General features: G+C 36.2%; 1 protein-coding gene across 1 annotated transcript in view; it reads right to left on the bottom strand.

Moving 5' to 3' along the window:
* Positions 1-7,375: 7,375 nt before the first annotated feature.
* LCA5 (lebercilin LCA5) overlaps positions 7,376-22,926 on the bottom strand; it is a 37,046-nt gene continuing 21,495 nt past the window's right edge. The window contains exons 4-8 of the mRNA XM_037039383.1: positions 16,613-16,750; positions 15,040-15,136; positions 14,225-14,364; positions 12,009-12,141; positions 7,376-10,180 (exon numbers count right to left, since the gene is read on the bottom strand). Coding sequence (XP_036895278.1) covers positions 9,327-10,180; positions 12,009-12,141; positions 14,225-14,364; positions 15,040-15,136; positions 16,613-16,750 — 1,362 coding nt within the window. The 3' untranslated portion in view covers positions 7,376-9,326. The remainder of the gene's footprint in view (positions 10,181-12,008; positions 12,142-14,224; positions 14,365-15,039; positions 15,137-16,612; positions 16,751-22,926) is intronic.

Genomic DNA, 22,926 nt, shown 5'->3' with positions numbered 1-22,926 from the left:
TGTCTGTTTTTATGCCAGTACCAGGCTGTTTTGATTACTAAGGTCTTGTAGTAGAGTTTGATATGAGGTAGCATGATTCCTCCAACTTTGTCCTTTCTCAGGATCCCTGTTGCTATGTGGGGCCTTTTGTGGATCTATGTAAATATTTGCTCTAATTCTGTGAAATAGGTCATTGGAATCTTGATAGGAATTGAATTGAATCTGTAGATTGTTTTGGGCTAGAAGGGACATTTTAATGGTGTTAATTCTTCCTATCCATGAACATGGTATGTGCCTCCACTTATTTCTATCTTCTTCAATTTCTTTCTTCAGTGTCTTATAATTTTCCAAGTACAGGTCTTTTACATCCTTGGTTAGGTGTATTCCTAGCTGTTGTATTCTTTTTGAAGAAAATGTGAATGGGATTGTTTTCTTAAATTCCCTTTCTCTGTTAGTTCATTATTGACCTATAAAAATGCCACTGATTTATGGATATTAATTTTGTATCCTGCTACTTTACTGAATTCATTTATCAGTTCTGGTAGTTTCTTGGTGGAATCTTTGGGGTTCTCTATGTACAGTATCATGTCATGTACAAATAAAGACAGTTTTACTTCTTCCTTTCCAATTTGGATGCCTTTTATTTCTTCTTCTTGGCTGATTGCTGTGGCTAGGACTTCCAGTACTATGTTGAATTAGACAGGTGAAAGTGGACATCCCTGTCTTGTTCCTGATCTTTAGGGGAACACTTGTAGTTTTCCCATTGAGTATGATGCTGGCAATGGGTTCATCATATATGACCTTTATTATCTTTAGGTATGTTCCATCTATTTCCACTTTGCTGAGAGCTTTTATCATAAATGGGTGCTGGATTTTATCAAAATCTTTTTCTGTATATCTTCATAAAATCATGTGGTTTTTATTCTTCATTTTGTTTATGTGGTGAATCATATTTATTGATTTGTGAATGTTGTACCAACCTTGAATTTCTAGAATAAATTCCACTTAATCATGGTGTATGATCTTTTTGATGCATTGCTATATTCAATTTGCTAATATTTCATTAAGGATTTTAGCATCTGTGTTCAATGATATTGGTCTATAATTTTCTTTCCTTTTAGTGTCTTTATCTGGTTTTGGAGTTAAGATAATGCTGATGGTGCAAATGAGTTTGGGAGCCTTCCCTCCTCTGGAGTTTTGTGTAATAGTTTGAGGAAGAGGGATGTTAGTTCTTGAAATGTTTGGTAAAATTTAACTGTAAAGACATCTGGTCCAGGGATTTTGTTTGTTGAGAGTTTTCTGGTTACTGCTTCAATTTCATTAGGTGTAGTTTGTCTATTCAGATTCTCTGATTCTTCCTGATTTATTTTTTGAAGACTGTATGTTTCTAGGAATTTATCCATTTCATCTAGGTTATCCAGTTTATTGGCATATAATTATTCATAATATTTTCTTATAATCCTTTGCATTTCTTTTGTGCCAGTTGTTATTTCTTCTTTCACTTCTGATTTTATTTATTTGGGTCCCTTCTCTTTTTTTTCTTGAAGAATCTGGTTAAAAGTTTGTCAATATTGCTTATCTTTTCAAAGAACGAGCTCTTGGATTCACTGATCTTTCATATAAAGTTTTAGGCACTATTTCATTTATTTCTACTCTGATCTTTTTATTTTCTTCCCTCTACTCACTTTGGGCTTTGTTTATTGTTCTTTTTCAAGTTCCTTTAAGCATGAAGTTAGATTGTTTCTTTGAGATTTTTCTTGTTTTCTTGAGACAAGCCTGCAATGCTATGAATTTCCCTCTTAGGATTGCTTTCCCAGTGTCCCACAGATTGTGGATTGTTATATCCTCATTTTCATTTGTTTCAAGGGATCTTTTGATTTCTTCCTTGATCTCATTGTTGACCCACTCATTGTTTAATTACATGTTAGTTAGCTTCCAACTCTTTGCAAGTTTTTCAGTATTTTTCTTGTCATTGATTTCAAGTTTCATTGCCTTGTAGTGAGAAGAGGCTTGATGCAATTTCAGTCTTCTTAAATTTGAGACTTGTTTTGTGTCCTAGCATGTGGTCTATCCTAGAAAATGTTCTATGTGCACTTGAAAAGTATGTATATTCTGCTCCTTCAAGGTGAAATGCTCTGAAGATATCAATTAAATCCATTTGATGTAGTGTGTCATTTAAGGCCAATAATTGGATACAGAATTTAAATCAACAAGTGTGTCTTTGTTGATTTTCTGCCTGGAAGATCTATCCACTGAAGTCAATGGCATGTTACAATCTCCAATTAAGATTGTATTTCTGTTGAAATCTCCTTTTATATCCATCAAGATTTGCTTTACATATTTAGGTTCTTTTATATTGAGTATGTAAATGTTTTTTAAAGTATTTTATTTATTTGTGTTTAGAGGGGAAGGGAAGGAGAGGAGAGAAATATCAATGTACGGTTGCCTCTTGTGAGTCCCCTGCTGGGAACTGGCCTGCAACCCAGGCATGTGCCCTGACTGGGAATGGAACCACGATCATGTGGTTCTCAGGCCCATGCTCTATCCATTGAGCTACACGAGCCAGGGCTAAGTATGGGGTTATATCCTCATGATAAATTGTTCCCTTTGTCATTATGTAGTGTCCTTCTTTGTCTTTTACTATGTCTTGATTTTAATGTCTATTTTGTCAGATATAATTATTGATACCCCAGCTTTTTTTTCTTTTCCTTTTGCATGAAATAGCTTTTACCATCCCCTGCTTTTAGTCTGTGTGTATCTTTTGATCTGAGATGGGTCTCTTGGAGGCAGCATGTATATGGGTCTTATTTTCTTATCCATTCAGCTACCCTATGTCTTTCAGTTGGAAAATTTAAGACATTTACTTTTAAGGTGATTATCGATAATACATATGCAGTGCCATTTTATTGTTAGACTGTTTTCCTCTGTATTTTTTTCCTTTCTCTTTTTCTTCTTCTTAAAGCAAGCCATTTAACATTTGTTGCAGTACTGGTTTAGTGTTAACAAACTCCCCAAGCTTTTTTTTGTCTGGGAAGCTTCTTAGTTCTTCTTCAATATTAAATGGTAGCCTTGCTGGGTAAAGTAGCCTTGGTTGTAGGCCCTTGCTTCTCATACTGGGAAAAGTAGGCCTTTCATGCCACTCCCCTCTGGCCTGACATGTTTCCGATGAATAATCAGATGATAATCTAACTGATGCTCCTTTGTAAGTAACTACCAGCTTTTCTCTTTTGGCTTTTAGAGTTCTCTCCTTATCTTTAAGCCTTATCATTTTAATTATGATGTGTCTTGGTGTAGGCCTCTTTGGGTTTCATTTGTTTGGGACTTTCTGAACTTCCTGGACTTGGGCAACTCTTTCTTTCACCAGATTAGGGAAGTTTTCAGTCATTATTTCTTCAAATAGGTTCTTGATTCTTAATCACTCTCTTCTCCTTTTGGTATTCCCATGGTACAGATGTTGTTACATTTCATGTTGTCCAAAACATTTCTTAAGCTCTCCTCATTTAAAAAAATTATTTATTCTTTTTGTTGTTCTGCCTGATTGTTTCTTTCTACCTTGTCTTCCAAAATAGTGATTTGATCCTCTAGTTCATCTAACCTACTCTTTATCCGTTCCAGTGTTTTTCCTTTCAGATACTGCATTCTTTATTTCTGACTAATCTTTTTTATGGTTTCTTTGTGTATTTTCATGCTGTTGAGTATCCTTATAATCATTACCCTAAACTCTCTATCTGATAAATTGCTTGTCTCCATTCATCTAGTTCCTCTGGGTAATTCTCTAGGTCTTTCATTTGGGGTCTGTTTCTTTGTCTTTCTATTTTGGCTGCTTCTTTGCATTTTTTGCCTTAGATGTTAAACTAATCAGTCATTAAACGGATCTTCTGTTAATCTAATCCATCTATAATCCACAGTCCAGGAAGGAAGGGCAGATTTTTCCAGGCAGAGGTATTGCTTCCCCTTGGGTTGACGACACAAAGGCATGAGGGAAGAGATGGCTCATGCAGTAGGGAATAGTGCAGCACATGGATCCTGGAGGCTGTTCCCTCAGTTCCCTCCCCAGAGCCACCAACCCCAAACTGTTCTTTAGAGTCTTTCGTCCACTCTGCCCTCCCTTTTCCAGCACTCGGGGTCAGAGGCTGCAAACAAAATTTTGTGATTTAGCCCTTTAAGAGGCCATCTACGTCCCCAGACATCTCTCCCTGGCAGACAGAAACCCTGCTGCTTTTCACACAGCTGGATGTTATCTGGGTTCCTTTCTAGCTCTGGTGCTGTAAGTTGGGAAGCCTAGCTGGGGGTTCAGACCACACACTTCTCAGGGGGACCGCCCCCCAGCCACTGAAGTATCCTTCTGGCCCTTCACTTGCCACCTGTGGGAGCCCAGACAGCCCTCTTATGTCTCCTCCTCACTCTCTACCAGTCACATTGTGGTGAAGTGTCTTCTTGTTTGCCTGTGGTTATAAGGCTTCTCTCCAGCTATTGTTTGGTTGTTTATTCAAGATGATTTCTCTACAACTTAGTTGTAATTCCAGATTGGTCTTGCGAAGAGGTTAGTGTAGCTTCCACTTACTCCCCCACCACCTTGGATCTTAAGTAAAATTCTTGTATCTTTTTGCTATTCAATTGGGTGTTTTCCTCTACATTTTCTTTCATATCACTCATTCAAGCTCTGCTTCTCTACTCTGCTGTTGATTTCCTCTAATATGTTCTTATATTTTTCAATTCTGACTGCTTCTTTTTTACAGTTTCTAGCTCTTTGTTGAGGTTCTGAGTTGTTTTTTTCCCCCCAAGTTCATTAAAAAGATTCTTATAACCAGTGCTTGGAACTCTGTCTGTAGACTGCTGTCTCCATTTCCTTTAGCTCTTTTCCTTGAATTTTGTCTTGTTCTTTTATTTGGAACTTTTGTCTCCTTATTTTGGCTGCCTTCACGGATTTGTTTCTATGTAGTAGGTGGAAAGGCTACATCTCCCAGTCTTGGCAGAGTGACCTTAAATAGTAGGCATCTTCTCAGGCTCAGTGGCACAGTCTCCTTGTTCAGTTGAGGTAGGTGCTCCAGGAGTATCCATCAGGTGGGCTGTGTTATGTGCTCCTGCTGTAGTTTAGCCTTGACTGCTGTTGGCACATTAGTAGGTGGGACTAACCCTCAGACTGACTGGCTGTGACTACAGTAGACAAACTGTTGTGTGAGGACCTACCCCACAGAGCAGGGTTTACTTTAGTGGGGCTATGGTGCTAGTGGAGTCTGCCCTTTGAATGTTTCATTTGTGGAGTTGTTATCTGAATCTGTCCACTGGGTGTGTTGGTTCTGGAAGCTCTTGAGAGGGGCTCTGGTATAGGACAAGATCTGTTGCCCTTTGTTCCTGGCTGGGGAATGATTAGTAGGAGCTACAAAGTTATCTGTGGTTGGTTGCCACTTGCACTGGGCTTGGAGGCACTTGCAAGAGGCATGTTGTGAACTGAAGCCAGGGGCCACTAATCCCATGCATGAGACCTTTGGTGGGTACCACAATGTGAACTAAGGCCGGCTGCCTCATATGCTGAGTTGGTGGCTGCTTAGTTGAAGCTACATACCAGAGCAATACTGGCTGCAGATAATGCTGGGTTTAGGGTCTCTCGATTGGAGTTACAATAGAAGTTAAGGCTGGTTGCCCCTTGTGCTAGTGTTGGGGCTGTTTAGCAACAGGTACAGAGTACACCATAGTCATCTGTTCTTGTTTCAGGTATGCAAACCTTTGATTTTAGCAAAGTCTACAGTGTGATCTAAGGTAAGGCTACTTGTGTGGAGAAACTGGTGGAAGAGATTTCTTAGGGCATGTGAGTTGGGATGGGTCTTAAGGAACCACTAGGGTGGGGTAGTTAGCCAGGTTAATGGATGCTTACAGTTTGCATCCACCTGTACCTGCTAGTTGGGTGTGGGAAGGCCTCAGGAAAGAAGCAATGGCACTTGCCAGAGCCTCTGTCCCCCAAGGGAGGTGCCCTGATCCCTGCCTGCCCTTTCAACCCTGAAGCCAGTCAATTCAGCTCCTCCCTCTATGTCCCTGGCACTGTTCAAGGTGCCAGCCCAACACTGGAGCCCAGGGCGAATAAGGCTGTAAATCTCTATGCAAGCCCTCAAGAGAAATGCCTGGGACTCCAGCAGCCCTTCATCTCACTTGGATGCAATTCCCACAGGTTTTCATAGCCAGATGTTATGGGAGTTCTTACTGGCACTGGTACCCTGGGCAGGGGAGGTGGAGGAATGGGAACCCTTGCTCTTCAGGGCGTACCTCTGCAGCTGAGGTATCCCTCCTGTTTCTTAACAACAACATGGATGTGTGTGCAACCTGTGTTCTGTGTAACAGGCGTTCTGTTATCTCTGTCCCTCCTACTGGTCTCCTTGTGACTTCTTTATAACCTGAGTTACAGGACTTCAGTTCAGCTAGTCTTCAGCTGTCTTCCAATGATGGTTGTATAATTTAGTGCTAATTTTGATTTGGTCATGGGAAGAGGCAAGCACAGCATTTACCTACTCTGCCATCTTGACCAGAAGACAGCCTATGCTCTTTTTTTTAAATTATGTCCTGAAAGAAACTTGTAATTAGCTATTATTAAACCAGGCACCCATCCAAATACTAACCTAAGTTTTTCACTTACTCTTCAAAACCACCTTAAGCAGTTATTTCAAAAGACCAATAACAGCTGAGGAACCCTGACATGTCTTACTCTCCTGGTGCCTAATACAGTGCAGTCCACCCAGGAAACCCTCACAACTAATGAATACAAGCTTTTTACTCAAAGGAGAGCACTTTCAAATGACATAATAGAGGACTTTCCTGTGAAAGAGGCATTTATTGTATAGAAAGGAAAAAGCTTTAAAGGCAGATCCTTTCAATATATGGTGGCTTTTTAATCTTAAAAAGGCCACATTGTTTCCCCAATACAAACTCCCCATCCCCTTTTCATCAGGCAAATACTCAGCTAATACCCAGAAAGGGGTACCAGAAGTTCAGTGTGTCTGAGTACGGGGTCCATCTCCTATGTTGTGTTTTCGATCCGAAGGAGGATCGAAAACACAGCAAGTCAGCCATAAAATAAGTTTATTTTATGAATCAATTTAATTGTTCTTGCCTCCACCTTTAATATTTTATGAATCAATTTAATTATCTTCATCCCCACCTTTTTTAATATTATGAGCAATACATGCCATTATGGTAGCTATTAAGGGTGAAAAGATTAATTAAAACTATAATTATCTGCTAAGACTAGCACATTGTCTAAGGAGATTTAGGGCAAATTCATCTACTTCAGCTAAAAATACTGGGCAGAATAAAAATAAGTGAAATAAAAATTAACCATGTAGGTCATTTTTCCACTATGTTTTTCCCAGGTGACCTAAGGTATCATTCAAACAAAGAGTCATAGTATGTTTTCAACTTTTATTAAGAGTTCTGGGTAAAAATAACAAATTTAACTTGACATTTAGAAAAAATGTACGCTCTAAGGTTTGTTCATTAGAAAACCCTGTTCTGTACATTTTAATCTCCAATTTTAATGCTTCACACCATAATGCTTCTAAGTATATAACTTAATTTTAGGTTTAAATTTAATAATTCTGTCTTAAATTCTGTATCCAGTTAAAGAGCCTAGAAAATATGGGGTAAAGAAAACCGAGAGAGTAATCAAAATGACCTAAATATACCACTTTACTAAATGGCTTTCTGAAAAGCCTGTAAGACAAAACAACCTAAGTACTTGAATACTTTTGGCAGAAAAATTAGGAGTTATGAACAAAATTAACATTACATAATATTTTATTGGTAACTGCATTACAATATTGTTTTACATATATTAGAATTATTTGCAACGTACTAAATACTTATTTATATTAGATATAAAAATCTACTTATTAAAACATTAAAAAATATATAGTTTAGCATTTTTGGGAGATTCAATTCCCAATTAATGACAGGGACACAATTAAAAAGATGGGACACATCTTTAAAAGATGGTTGGTACATCTTTTAATTAGAGACCTAACCAGGTAAGTCTTGTCAAATAGTTATGAAAATATACTCAATAATAAGCATTTATTAGAATTCAGGACAAAGAGTAACACTTGTATCCTCATCAGTATGTAGGCTTGGCATTGGAAGTCATACCGTGAGTGAATACACAGTAAATTCTTAAAAGAAAAAAAAAACGTAACATCTCACTTTAGAATAAGTGCCAATCTACATTTTTAAATTCTTCCCCTGACGCACTACTCCTAACCACTCTTCATTTGAACTTTAGCAGAAAACTTTACGTGGCTGGTAATGTGTTACCACTTCTTAAAGACCAATCATACTTAGCATAATACAAGATCTTAAAATTCTTTGCAGATGAAGTGAGCAAAGGGCTAATGCAAACGCATTTCAACAGAAAAACATCCACTCTAGGCTGCAAGGCAGAATTCCCATTTCTAAAACACTTTTAAGTAAGTTTGCTTTCAAAATAGTTCTATAAATACAGTAGTATTACACTATCATTTTCTCTTTGGTTTGACAATAAGCTCAAATCTTAATTGTATGTATTAAAATTTCCAAGTTATGTTACTTTGGAAACATAAATGAGTTGAAAATCTTTTGTACTGGAATAAAATTTCTTCTATTCCATGTATTTGGTAGGAAATCTCAGATATAAATAGTGCAGGAGAACAAAGAGAGGAATTACTGATTAGGTACTGGGGGCCATTTCAGAACTGTTCATGCAAACATGTTCCAAATTCAACCTAATATGTTAGCCCAGTTGTGATTGCATGACACTTGTCATTGGGAAACAAGTAGCCCTTAACTCTGCTTCCTTCCAAAGAAAAATGAGAGGTCCCAACGTCATGGCTGCCTTCACTTAAAAGTAGCTCAGCCTGACCATGTAAGAAAGGGACCTCCACCCCTATCGGCTAAGGATGAGGCTCTGAAATAGCACCCATTCTCCACTACCCGGGCAGAGTCTCTCGCCCTTAATTTCCACTCAGTGATCGACAAGAAGACTAGTTTTGGCCATATGCTCACTGAGTTGAATACAAATAAATAAATAGGGATTAAAAATAGAAAATGAATATGAACTCCAATGGAGTAAAACTTCCCATAGAGCTGATTTAAGAAGTAACACCTATTTGTAAATAAAGTAAAAACTAAGTAAGATATTTGTCTATTTCAGGTTTCATTCAAAAGGGCCTCCTTCATTCTTGGTGAACTAGCTATGTGAAGGATACAATCAATTTATTTTATTTGCACTGTATCTATCTATTAAAATCATCCCTTAAATTTGTATAATATATACTGTATTAAAATATTTAACTATTTACAATTGGAAAAATGTATTCCATAGTCAGTCATCTCAGTGCTAGGTCTTCAATGTCATCGTCTACAGAACCAACCGCTTTTACTGCTGGTTTATTGTTTGCATTTCTTAATCTGTGTCTGCTTGGGTTAAAACTTCTTCCTTCGGTGAGGAAAAACTCATCTTCATCATGCTCTCTGCTGCTTCTGTCTCCAGGGAGAAAATTTAAAGGGTCGAAGTCTCCTCTGCTGGCAGCCTGCGAATTCCGGCCACTGCTCTTAGAGGAAATGGTGCTGCTGCCACTGGCACCAAATAGCTGTTCCATCAGATTAGCTTTTCTCTCTTTTCTTGTAGTTAAATCTGCACTGTCTTTGCTAAGTTTCTCTACACTGTTTCTTTGGAAATCCAAAAGGCCATTTTTTTGGCTAAACGGATCTGACTTCCCCGATGTTTTTGCAAATGAAGGCACATAGCTGCCAAATGCAAGTTCATTTGGAGAGATTGGACTTCTGATGTTTCCTGGATTCTGACCATCTCCTTTTGAAGTTAAAAGACTGATGTCTTGAAAGCGATGACCATTGAATAATCTCTCTGAGTATTCAGAGAACATGTACGTGTTGGGGCTTCTCTCTGGGGAGTACAGTTCAGATTCCAAATCAGGTAGCAATGGCAGAGGATGACCTTTTAGATTCTGAGAATATTGGAGTTCTCTGTTGATTTCATTCAGTTTAGCAAGCAGCAGGTCTTTCTTCAGTCTTTCTTCTTCCTCTTCTTCTAATTTATCTGGATTTTGAATTTGGTACATTTTCACTTGGTATCTTCCAGTTTCCAATGGTGGCTTGGCTTCTTTCTCCAGCACAGATGTCTTTTCTTTTTGCTTTTTAGCAAATTCTTCTCTTTCCCATTCTGTATAAAATGAAATTTTATAGCAATCAATATTTTTAAACAGGAAACCTCAACTCTCATCCTATACAAAAACAAGTTTTTATTTAGTTTGGGTATTAACACTACAGTGAAAATGGATACCATAAATTTCATATCTATACTTGATATTCTGGGATTCAAAAAGAATATACTTAATGTGTACTGTATTTAAGATTCACATTCCAAGTTAAAGAAAAATTTTGTTCTTCAATTAAAGGATGGGCAAGAAGGTCCTTTGCCTATTTTTTATACCTGATATAATGCTGCACACTGAGTGGAGGGTGGGGGTATGGATGGAGAAAAGAATTCTGTTTTAAACTTAAAAATAAGTTTAACCTCTGGATGTCATACCTTTAGAAAGGCACATCACTTATTCAATATTCTGACAGATGCATTATCCTGAATATAATTAAGAGAAAACCTCAGATAAACCTCAAATGAGGAACATTCTATTAAAAAACAAAAAGGGTCTGTATTCATCAGGAATATAAATCTCACAAAATATTCTTTTAAAGGTAAAGAAGCTATTCCAGATAAGAAAATACTGTAACGGACAATACTGTGTCAGCTGAAAAATGTAGTGTAGACAGCCAATAAGAGAAATGGGTTGTAACCAAGTTAAATTTCCTGCAGTTGAAAACCATACCAGAACGACATGATATAAGAAAATGTCCTTATTTTGGAGAAATACACATAAAAATATTTTATCGTAGAGACATGAGGTATACACAACTTAATCTTAAATAGTTCTTTGGCCATCCATTATTGCTGCTTTGCTAACATTTTGAAATTATTTCCAAATAAAAAAATTTTAAGTATCAAAATATGTAAGAGTGCTCTACACATTTGGTAGTTTTAGTAAATGACATATATTCTCACTGATGTCAGAGATAATTTCATATAGGCTCCAAGGGGGAAAATCAGTCAAAAAGGACAAAGAAAAGTGACAGTCTATTATTTTATTCCTTTTCCTGGTAACTAGAAAGGATTTAACATAACACCTAATTTTCTATTCTATAGTTTTAACATGTGAAAGAATCTCCTTTTGCACATTAGCCAAAAGTGGTATCAATATACCTTCCGTTCAACTGTTATATTGTTTTAAATATACAGGCAAATGTATGTATACTAATTCAGGTAACAATTAGTCATGATTTTATGTTCCATTAACTTTAAGGGGGAAGAAAGGGTTTCTCTGGAAGAACCTACTATATAACTGAGTACATTCAAAGGCTTGGTCTTACCTATAACTTTAAGACATTTTATCCAGATGGAAATAAATTTATTACTGAACTTCATTTCCAGTATCTGAAACCATGTGAGTGGGTTCACTAAACTTCCACACTAATGGTTCAACACCTTAAATATTTACTTTACGAGTTAAAATCAAAGAAAAATTATAGAAATATATTCTGGACCTCATAGTTCATTGATTTTGATGCTTGGGCTAATCTATACACTAAAGAGTTTCAAGGTCAAGCCAGTAAAGACAGTTGTACTTCAGTTACATCTTCATTAAGCTTTAGTTAACACACAAAAAAATTTTCCCCTTTGTCTGAATTTTCTGAAGGCAACTTAGTCCTTATTCCTTAACCCAAATTGCAACTGAAAGACATTTTTCATTTTTTTCTTTCTTTAGTAACTTCATTCAAATGCTGTGATTCCCACTACCCACTTCCCACTACCCACTACCACTGTTATCAACCTTTTCTTGTTCTGTATGTCCAATTCATTCTTCAGCTAAGTGATATTAGAGGGTGTTAACCCTTTCTTTCCCAAGGGATGTTGACTCATCACATGAAACCCTTACCATCCTGTAGTTTCTCAGCCTCTCGTTTTACAGCATGGATTCCTTGATCTTTACCAAATTTTTCTTCTCTTTGCACAACTGGGCTTAGAAACCCTGCTTCTTCATGCTCATTTCTCTCTTCAGATTTCAGGTCCTATCACATATTTTAAAAAAATTTCAAGTTCACATGAAAAAGGAGAAGAAGCTACTTAAATATTTTAGATTTATCTCCCACTAAACATACCAACTAAGTTAGAAATTAAAGAAAATTTTCAATTAATCAGTAAAGTTAGAAGTTACCACCCTTAGAAATCTGTATGCTTTTGAAGCATCTTTCATATTTTAGTTAAAATTTTAAAGAAGCCTTTTAAGCTATATTAAAACCAATATGATAAAAATAAAGTCAATACCCTACATAAAATTATAGAGAAATTTCAGAAGTGTTATTGTTTTGTACATTTCACAAAAAAATCTAATTCAGTTAACCAGAAAGGCTATTAACTGACTATAAGGGCCAACTGAGATGGTGTTAAACTGTAACACAGGCAGAGAAATGGAATCTTTGGATTTTTACATGGAATCTTTCAGTTTATACTAGGATATGAGTCTCACCTATACCTTTAGGCTAAAAGCCTTCAATTAATAAATTTTGTAATATTTAAATCAAGTAAAAATATAAACTTAAATTCCTTGTTTCATATGGTCTCTTTCACATGTATAATTTTTCTTAATAAGAGTAAAATATCTGTTATTAGTAGACTTAGGTAGTAGTAGAGCATTGTCCCTTAGTTTCCATGTTCCCCTTCTTCCTTTTAGTTACAAAAGACCTTGGGCTGCTCAACTGGAGACGGCACTAACTAGGCTCCCTTGCAACTAGACAAGACCAATAGGGTATGAATGGAAGTATGTATACAACTTCGGATCACATTTGTAAAACAAAAAACTGTTTGCCCTTCACTTCCTCATTCTCACAGGGCTGGTGAGCCAAGCACAGAGAAGAGGACCACACCCTATAAGATGGAAGAGCAATAAGACAAAAGATGACTACCATGAAACAAAACTTTCTGCTTATTCTGGACTACCCTTTGATCTTTAGACTATTACAAGAGAAAGAAACTTGTATTTTTCTTAAGCCATTGTATTTGGAGTCTCTTTCCAATAGCAACTTAGCTTGTATTTTAACCAACACAGCTCCCTTCTGCTGAGGCTCTTTAAAGTGGCAGATCAGTCTTAACTTAATAAACGCTGTGATTAGTTATTACCACGCCCTGAAGGGTGATGCTCCCCATTTTATAAATTGGGAAATTGAAACTCCAAGAAGTCACACAATTAGTATGTCAGAACCAGAATTTAACAAAAAAGCAATGCTAATTCTAAGGCTATATTCTTTTTACTAAACCAAGCTGCTGTTCCTCCTGCTGAAACTTTTATCATCTTAAAGTTAAAAATTACTATTCCACAGTTTACCCTTCAAAAGGACCACTTAACATGATCACTAGTCTCCATGATAGTGCAAATACAGGAAGAAATACAGCAGATTTGTCTACATTAAAACAAAATTAAACAAAAAACTAGAGTACACATGGGAACCAAATCAGTTCATCCTTTCTGTTTTATACAAAAAGAGATCTCAGGATCATGGGGACACTTACAAGGCACAGAAACATAGGATTATATAAATATGATGGCTCTCTGGTACATGTCTCTTGAATTTTAAACTAAACACTAAAGAGAAAAGTCTCTTAGAGAAAAGGACCGTCTAGTAGTCAGAATACATGTCCTATTACGTGATAGTCCAACACAGACCCACCACATCCCATTCTAATTCAAATGGTTATGAAGTCAGATTCCACTGCAGGTACTTTGCTCAGCACTTAACTAACTTGTAAAATCCTCCCCCAAATTAACTGTAGTAAAATTCGAACAAATCATTTGAAAACTCCTATAATTTGCTTTTAAACACAAAGCAAGAAAGGTTTTGAGACTATCTTGGTACATACAAGGTAAGAAACTTAGTACATTTTTCTTCTGAAGCATTTGAAAGATACAGTGTGAACTAAGAGTCAATCAAAGAATTTAATAAAACACACAGATGGTACCTGTCTCTTTGAAAGGCTAGTTGCATATTCACAGATAGGGCATTAGTGTAACTGATGAAATTTTAAAACGTTTGATACTGTGTTTTAGGAAAAACTTCAAACCTAAGGTTCGGTACCTAATCATATTGCTAAACTCACCAAAGTAAGACGTTTGGGTTCCCATTTGTTTTCATAACACATAACTCTTTGTGATGTAATAGGAAACTCGTCCAGCTTGAAGTCTTCACTGGTTTGTACTCCTTTTGTACACTGGTATGTAATATCACATTGGCATGCAGCTACCATGAAAATTATAAAATAATTTTTCTAATTGTAGTAAACATTGCTAAGATATATGGAATTCAGCTGGTATCTATATTCACCATCTAAATGAGATAATGCATGTTTTGCTCAGCTCAGTGACTACTCACTCTAGCTTTTGTATCTAGGATTTACTGGCAGTTATGTAATTTGATGACAATTCTGACCAGTAAATCCTATTAAGCTTTTATATAGTTAATGTTTTTAAATTTTTATAATTTAAAGAAGAGGAAAATTATACTTTTGTTTAAAAATATAAATATATGCATGACAATATCAAAATTGTTTATTAGTGAAATAGCTGGATTTGGGAAAGTAAAATTAATAGATTAGTAAAATGTATAACTAACTATTAAAGCTAGGTGATATATAAATAAAGGTTCATTGTACTATGATCTCTAGTTTGGGGTATGTTTATAAAGAAAACTTTAGAAATTACATAAAATATAACTTTTATGAACTTAGGGAGGGAAACATAAGATAGTTAAATTTCCAAAAACTAATGTTAAATATTAAACTAGTCAATAGTTTAAAGGAAACTTAAATTTATTTCAATGAAGTTCTTTCACCTTTGCCTTCCTTGTACTTCAGAATTTATTTTGTTGTTAGTAATAGCTACCACATATTTTTAACAACAATAATAGCTACTATACCATTTTTTCTTGATATATATTCTTTTTCTTTCTTTGGAGAAGACTTTGGTAGACGATTAGAATATATGTTTTTTATATCCAGTTCTCTCTCCTTTTCCTGAAAATAAACCCAGTACAATTAAGTACACAGAGGCTCAGTTTAAAACAGAAATTCTCACCTTGTCAACTGGTATTTTACTCACCAAACTGGAATATACCTAGTTCAGCTTCCCTTTGTAACTACCTAACTATAGAAAGGAACATCTCTAGGATATTTAGGTTTAGGCAGAGCAATGATTCTCCTTACAAAGTCCAATACATACTAGCAGTCAAAAAAAAAAAGAGAGAGAGAGAAAAAATAAAGCAACATTCATTTTCTTCCCACTTCTACCTGATAGAGCTAGTATTGTCCTACACTGTCTTCCAGTTTAAGCAACAGAGACAAATAATTTAGTTAGCATTTCTCAAATGTGAGTTGTAAAATATTAATGAGTTAAAAATTAAACCTTTAAAAAAAAACACAAGTGTTCCAGTTGAATTCTATGCAGCAGAAAGAAAGAAGGAGTTCCTACCCTTTGTGACAGCATGGATGGAACTGGAGAGCATTATGCTAAGTGAAATAAGCCAGACAGTAAAAGACAAATACCATATGATCTTACCTTTAACAGGAACCTAATCAACAAAATGAACAAGCAAGCAAAATATAACCAAAAACACAGAAATTGAAAACAGGCTGACAGTGACCAGAGGGCAGTGGATTATAGAGGAAAAAGGCAAAGGGTTTGAAGGAACAATTATAAAGGACACATGGGCAATAACAAGGCGGGGGGGTGGGGAAACAGGGGAGAGAAGTAGGTAGGGCTGGGGTGGTAGGGAGGGGTGGGGGGAAAAGGCAGAAAACTGTACTTGAACAACAATAAAAAATGTTTTAAAAAGATGGGTATGCAATACATTTTATTATTTTGAAAGGAAAGAGCCTAAATAAAGATGTTCAGAAATTCTGAAAACAAAACAAAACAGAACAAAAAAAACCCTCAAGTGTTCTTGACCATTTTGGGGCTATAGATTTCTCCGAGAACTTGATTAACAAAGTAAAACTTCTATGTGAGATAATGTATAAACACTAAATTTTTCACAAAATTTCAACACATAAATAATCTCAGGAGAAAATTAAGAACAGCTGTTTTAACAAAATTAACTTGATCTGAATGCTTCCTCTGAGTCTACACACTGTGAAAATTAAGGGCATTATTTAAAATAACTTTAAAATTAATTAATCATGGGGTTATCTGAGGAAGAACACTGGATTATTCAGCCATGCAACAGACAAACTCTATTGCCCATAATTTTTTACATAATTTTTTAACTTCAGTCATATAGTACCTCTTAGTGCATTCAGTGTTTCATTTTTGACATGTGCTATAGTGACTGCATCAACAAAGCTTTTCTTTATAAGTGCCAAAGATGGTGTTGGAATTTTGTAAATGATACTGTACCACTTACAAATGTGAAAATTAACAATATTGTAAAAATACTGAGTGCCCGTCTAATATATTACAGGGAGAAATAATTCAATTTAAAATAAAGTGCTTACCTTCAATTTGTGATGTAACTGTTGCAACTTGTTTTGAAGAACTTCGTTTTCATTATGAGCGTCACATGCCTTTTTCCTTTCAGCAAGCAACTGTCGTTGGAAACTGTTACTACTCAGTTCAAGGTTTTTCGTTAGTTCCTATGATATGTGTGCAAACACATTAAAATAGTGCTTGAAAATAACTAAACATCAAAACATTTCTCTTAGCATCAAAGAGATTTTTTAGTAGCACTGTATAAGGCATACAAACCAGGTTGGGATTAGTATTTCTAAACAAAATAATCTGTGAAATAGACTGACCAAACAATTTAATACTTAGATACATTTCTTTCTTTGTTTTTTCAATGATTTATAAATCATGTTAAGCATCTGTCTGAGGCATGCATGGACAGTCTTTAATGTGGGAGCAAAAACAACTGAGGGTAGGCCCTGGCTGGCATAGCTCAGTGGATTGAGCACAGCCTGCGAACCAGAGGATCACGGTTCGATTCCCAGTCAGGGCACATGCCTGGGTTGCAGGCCAGTTCCCTGCAGGCCAACTCCCAGCAGGGGACCCACAGGACGCACAAAAGGTAACCACACATTGATGTTTCTCTCCCTCTCTCCTTCCCCTCAAGGTAAATAAATAAATAAAATCTTAAAAAACAAAAAAAACAACTGAGGGCTGTGATGAAAATTGTGATGAAAATCACGGCTTCTGAGAATCATTGGGCAAACAGATATAAAGACAGCTGTGTAAAATCACACAGCACTATTCAGATTACCTTATAAAATATCTCTAAATAAAAACAATAAGCATCTCCCGGGCCTTCAAAATGTTCTCTGAAGTTTATGAGAATTTATGTAGATAATGTCAACATCTTGGTGGTGTGAATCATTCCTTTTCTTCCTCTCCCCTTTGACTCACAACTAATCAGACATCTGTAATTGAACAAAAGTGCCCCTCTGCCCAGCACACCGGGATACTCGAGAGATCCATCCATCTGTACACCCAAAAGTGGGCGGGCTGGCTCTGGGAGCGGGCTGCAGAGCCAGGAGAGTGGCAGCAGAGTTAGGCCAACACAACCTTCTGGCGGAGGACGGGGAGGGTACATGTGGTGAGTGGAAGGTCTGCCCTGTGGTGCGCTCTGCAGCTGGAGGAACCCACTGCTCTCTCTGAGAGGAGACCATAGTCACTAGGTGGAGGAAAAGGAAAAAGAAGGTGGCAGGTACAGAGAGATGAAGAAATATGTTCCCTTCTGTGTACCCCAGGTTATTGGCAAAAATCCACCCATAGACCTCTGGACTCCCTCCACTGGAGGATCCCCCTGCATGAGCAGCCCCCAAAGCTGCACATATACCCTCACTCTACAGCCACCATGGTTCTTTTCTCCTCCAGCTTTTTTTTTTTAATGCATGAGCTCTCAACCTTAGGGGTAAGTCAGTTTTGGTAGGAGAAACCAAAATGTGTGCTATAGAACCACCTTCTAGAAAACAAAAGAAGGTTCCTAATTATGAACCTGTTAAACTGTTAGAACCAAAATGAACAAAGGTGTTCACTACTTCAGATGCAGCAGTAGGGGGACTTTTCATCAGACACAATGACAAAATATGGTAACATCACAAAAAGAAAATGACAATTTCCTAACACTCACATCCCAAAATAGGAAATACTGTGATCTCACTGATAAGGAATTGAAAATAGTTATTATGAAGAAATCTAATGAACTATAAGAAAACTCAGAAAGGCAATACAATGACTTTAGAACAAAATTAATGAGTAAAAGAGTACTTTACAAAGAGTGCAATTCTAAAAAGATGAAGAATGCTTTTACAAAGCCCTGGAAAGAGAGCAGATCAGATGAAAGAGAGAATAAGCAAGCTTGAGGATAGGAATTTAGAAGTGACTTAGGTGGAACAGGAGAGTGAACAAAGATTTTTTAAAAGTGAAGAAACCGCCCTGGCTGGTGTAGCTCAGTGGATTGAGCGCAGCAGGCTTGTGAACCAAAGAATCACAGTTCGATTCCCAGTCAGGGCACATGCCTGTGTTGCAGGCCAGTTCCCAGCAGGGGACGCAGGAGAGGCAACCATACATTGATATTTCTCTCCCTCTCTCCTTCCCATTCCCTCTAAAGATAAATAAATAAAAATCTTTAAAAAATGATTATTTAAAAAGTAAAGAAACCCTACAAGAATTGTCAGACTGCATTCACAGAGCCAACATTAGATTAATGGGTAAACCAAAGGGAGAAGAGAAGAAAAAGGGAGCAGAAACGGGAGAAGAGAAGAAAAAGGGAGCAGAAACTGAAAGACAAAATAGCTGAGAAATCCCCAAACCTGAGAAAGAAACTGTACATTCAAGACCATGAAACTAATAAAACACTATATTATCTCAACACAAAAAAAGACCTTATCCAAGTCACATTATATTAAAACTGTCAAAAGTCATTGACAAAGAAAGTGCTTTAAAGGCAACCAAATGGAAAAAAAACACTTTAGTAATATACAAAGGAACACACATTAGGTTATCAACAGACTGCTCAGCAGTAACTCTACAGGCTAGGAGAGTATGGAAGAACATATCCAAAGTATTGAAAGATTAAAAGTGCCAGCCAAGAATACTCTATCCAGCAAAGTTACTCTTCAGATATGAAGGAGAAACCAGACTTTTCCAAACAAAAGCTGAGGAGGTTCACCACCACTAGACCTGACTTATAAGAAATGTTGAAAGAAACTCTTCAAGTTGAAGTAGGAAAAAAAAGTATGCAAAACTCTGCTTAGGGTGATAGTCAAAATTAGAAAACTAGAACTCTTTTTTAGAATAGAATAGTAAGGAAGAGAACATTAAAAATAACTCTAACTTCAACTTGGTAACAAATCACAGCATAAGAAGATACTTTGTGACATCAAAAATATAAGGAGAGAGGATAAAAAGATGGAACACTTACAAGTGAATAAAAATAAATTACTATCACCATAAAAAGAACTATTTTATCTATGGGATGTTCTATGCAAACATCATAGTACCACAGAGCAAAATCTAGACCAGCGATCTGAAGCATAAAAAAGGGGGAGACTGAGCAGATCACCATGGAAAACCACCAACTTACAAAGGTAGACAGAAACAGATGGAAAAAGAAACAAGGAAAAGACAAACCAGAAGACAAAAGACAAATTGGTAGTAAATCCTTACATATCAACAATCAACTTGAATGTAAATGTATTCAGTTTACCAACTAAAGGGCAGAGTGGATGGATGGATAAAAATACCCAACTTTATGCTGCCACTAGGAGACTTACAGTTTTAAAGACACACACAGACTCAAAGTGAGAGGATGGAATATGATATTCCAGGCAAACAAAAATCAGAAAATGGTGGGCTGAACCATACCTATATCAGACAAAACAGACTTCAAGCCAAAAGGGATAACAAGAGGCAAAGAAGATCACTATTTAACAATAAGGGAGTCTAATATCAATAAGATATAACAATCAATCATAAATATATATGCTCCAAACACCCACACACTGAAATACATTAAGCAAATACTAATGAACTTTAACAGAGAAACAAATAATACAGTAATAACAGAGAACTTTAATACTATCAGCAGCGGATAAATTTTCCAGACAGAAAATTGCTTAAGTAAATGTTGGAATTAAACCACACTTCTGAACACCCGGACTTAAAAGACACAGCAGAAAATTCCATTCAACAGTAGTGGAATACACATTCTCAAGTGCACATGAAACATTCCCCATGATCGGACACAAAATAAATCTTAGCAAATTTAGGATTGAAATCATACCATCCATCTTTTCTGACCAAAATGGTATGAAACTGAAATCAAAGTGAGAGGGTCTATAAATAAGTGGAAACTAAATAATACACTTCTAAACAACTATTGAGTCAAACCCAAAAAAGGAGGAAATTATCTCTAAAAGAATAAAAATGGAAATACAACACACAAGATCTTGTAGCATGCAACCAAAGCAGTTCTGAAAGGAAACTTTATAGCAATAAACTCACAAAGTAAGAAACTAGAAATACTTCAAATGAACAATGCAAGTTAATACCTCAATAGACTACACAAAGAACAAATTAATCCCAAAGTTAGAACAAGGAAGAAAAAAATAAAGATCTGCAAAATGTAGCAGAAACAAACACAGGGAAGCGGCTAAAATGGGGAAATGAAAAAAATGAAAGAACAGGACAAAGTTCTAGAAAAAGAACTAAATGAAATGAAGAAAAGCAATGTACCAGACACAGACTTCAAATCTCTGGTTATAAGGATGCTCAGTTAACTTAGGGGAGAACAGATGAACATAGTGGGAACTTCAACAAAGCGATAGAAACCATAAAAAAAGAAATAGTCAGAAATGAACAATACACCCCGACCAGTGTGGCTAAGTTGGTTGTGCACTGTCCACAAAGCAAAATGTCACTGGTTTGATTCCCGGTCAGGGAATGCCTGGGGTGTGGGTTCAATTCCCAGTTGGGATGTGTATAAGAGGGAATCGATTGATGTCTCTTTCTCACATCAATGTATTTCTCCCTCTCTTTCTCCTTCCTTTCCCTCTCTAAAAATGACTAAATGAAATCTTAAAAAAGAAGAATCTTTTCATTTCTTTTTTAAGATTACAATAACTGAAATGAAGATACATTGGAGGGGACTGACAGCAGATTAGATGAAGAAGAGGACCAGACCAGCAACATGTAAGAAGGTAGGAAAAAACACCCAACTGGAACAGCAAAAAGAAAAAAAATTGAAATAAGGACAGTTTAAGGCACCTCTAGGATAACATCAAACATACCAACATGTGAATTATAGGGGGACCAAAAGAAGAAGAGAGAGAGAGCAGGAATTCAAAATCTATTAGAAGAATAATGACTTAAAACTTCCCTAAACCTGGATAAGAAAATAGACATAGAAGTCCAAGAAGCTCAGAGATTCTCAGAGAAGATGAACCCAAAGAAACCTATGTTAAACATGTAAGTAAAATGCCAAAGTGAGAGTCTCAAAAGTAGCAAGAGAACAGCAGTTAGTTATATACAAGGGAACTCCCAAGGGAACTCCCATAACACTACCAGACAATTTTTCAACCCAAACTTTGCAGGTCAGAAGGTACTAGCACAACCAAGATTACTTTACCCAGCAAGACCATGATTTAGAATCGAAGGGGAGATAAAGAATTTCCCAGACAAGAAAAAGGTCAAGGAGTTCATCACCACTAAACTAGTATTACAAGAAAAGTTAAAGAAACTTCTTTAAGTAAAAAAAAAAAAGATGAAACATATGAATAAAATATAGGAAATAAAAAATTCTCACTGAGAAAGGTAAACACTTAATGAACAGTAGATTAACCCACTATAAAGGTAGTATGACGGTTAAGAGGCGAAGTAGGAAGATCATGTATAATTACAACAATAAATTAAGGAACACACAAAAGAAGTAAAAAATAACCACATAAACATGGAGGAGGTGAGTAAAATAAGGTAGTGATTTTGGAATGTGCTGGAACTTAAGCAACAATCACCTTAAAATAGGCTGATATGGACATAACTTGGTATCTGTGAAGCACATGGTAACCACAAACTAATATTTGTAAGAGACAGACAAGAAATGAGGAGGAGGAATCCCAACACAACATTATAGAAAGTCATCAACATACAAGAGAAGAGAACAAGAGAGTAAGGAAGGAAGAGAGAAGAATTTTTTAAAAAATCAGGAAATTGTTAATAAAATGGTGGTAGGTCCAAATTACTTCAAATGTAAATGAATTAAATGTCCAATCCAAACACAGAGGGCGGCTTTAATGGATCAAAAAGCAATACCTGTACTTACACTTCCTACAAGAGACCAACTTCAGGTTGAAAGACACACTGAGACTGAAAATAAAGGGATGGAAATAGATATTTCATGCAAATAGAATTCTTTTTAAAAGCTGGGGTAGCAATACTTAGGTCAGACAAAATAAACTTTAAAACAAGGGCCGTTAAAAGAGATAAAAGAAGGGCATTTCATAATGACAAAGGGATCCCTCCAACAAGAGGATATAACTCTTGTAAACATCTACACACCCAACACAGGAGCATCTAAATATATAAAGCAAATATTGACCGACACAATGGAGAGATCAACAGTAATACAGCCGTAGTAGGGGACTTTAACACCCCATTGACATCAATGTGTAGACAGATCATTTGGACAGAAAAATCAAAGAAAATCAAGAAAAAAGTCATCCTAAATAACATATACACTTAATTGGTATTTCAAATGACACATACAGACCTAATTACATATTTGGAATATTTTAACCCCAAACAGCAGAAT

This window comes from Sturnira hondurensis, unplaced genomic scaffold (genome assembly GCF_014824575.4).
Source record: "Sturnira hondurensis isolate 20B ecotype Veracruz unplaced genomic scaffold, ASM1482457v3 Scaffold0025370, whole genome shotgun sequence".
Lineage (NCBI taxonomy): Eukaryota > Metazoa > Chordata > Mammalia > Chiroptera > Phyllostomidae > Sturnira > Sturnira hondurensis.
The sequence above is the reverse complement of the archived record's forward strand: the minus strand, read 5'-3'. Positions and strand labels throughout refer to the sequence as shown.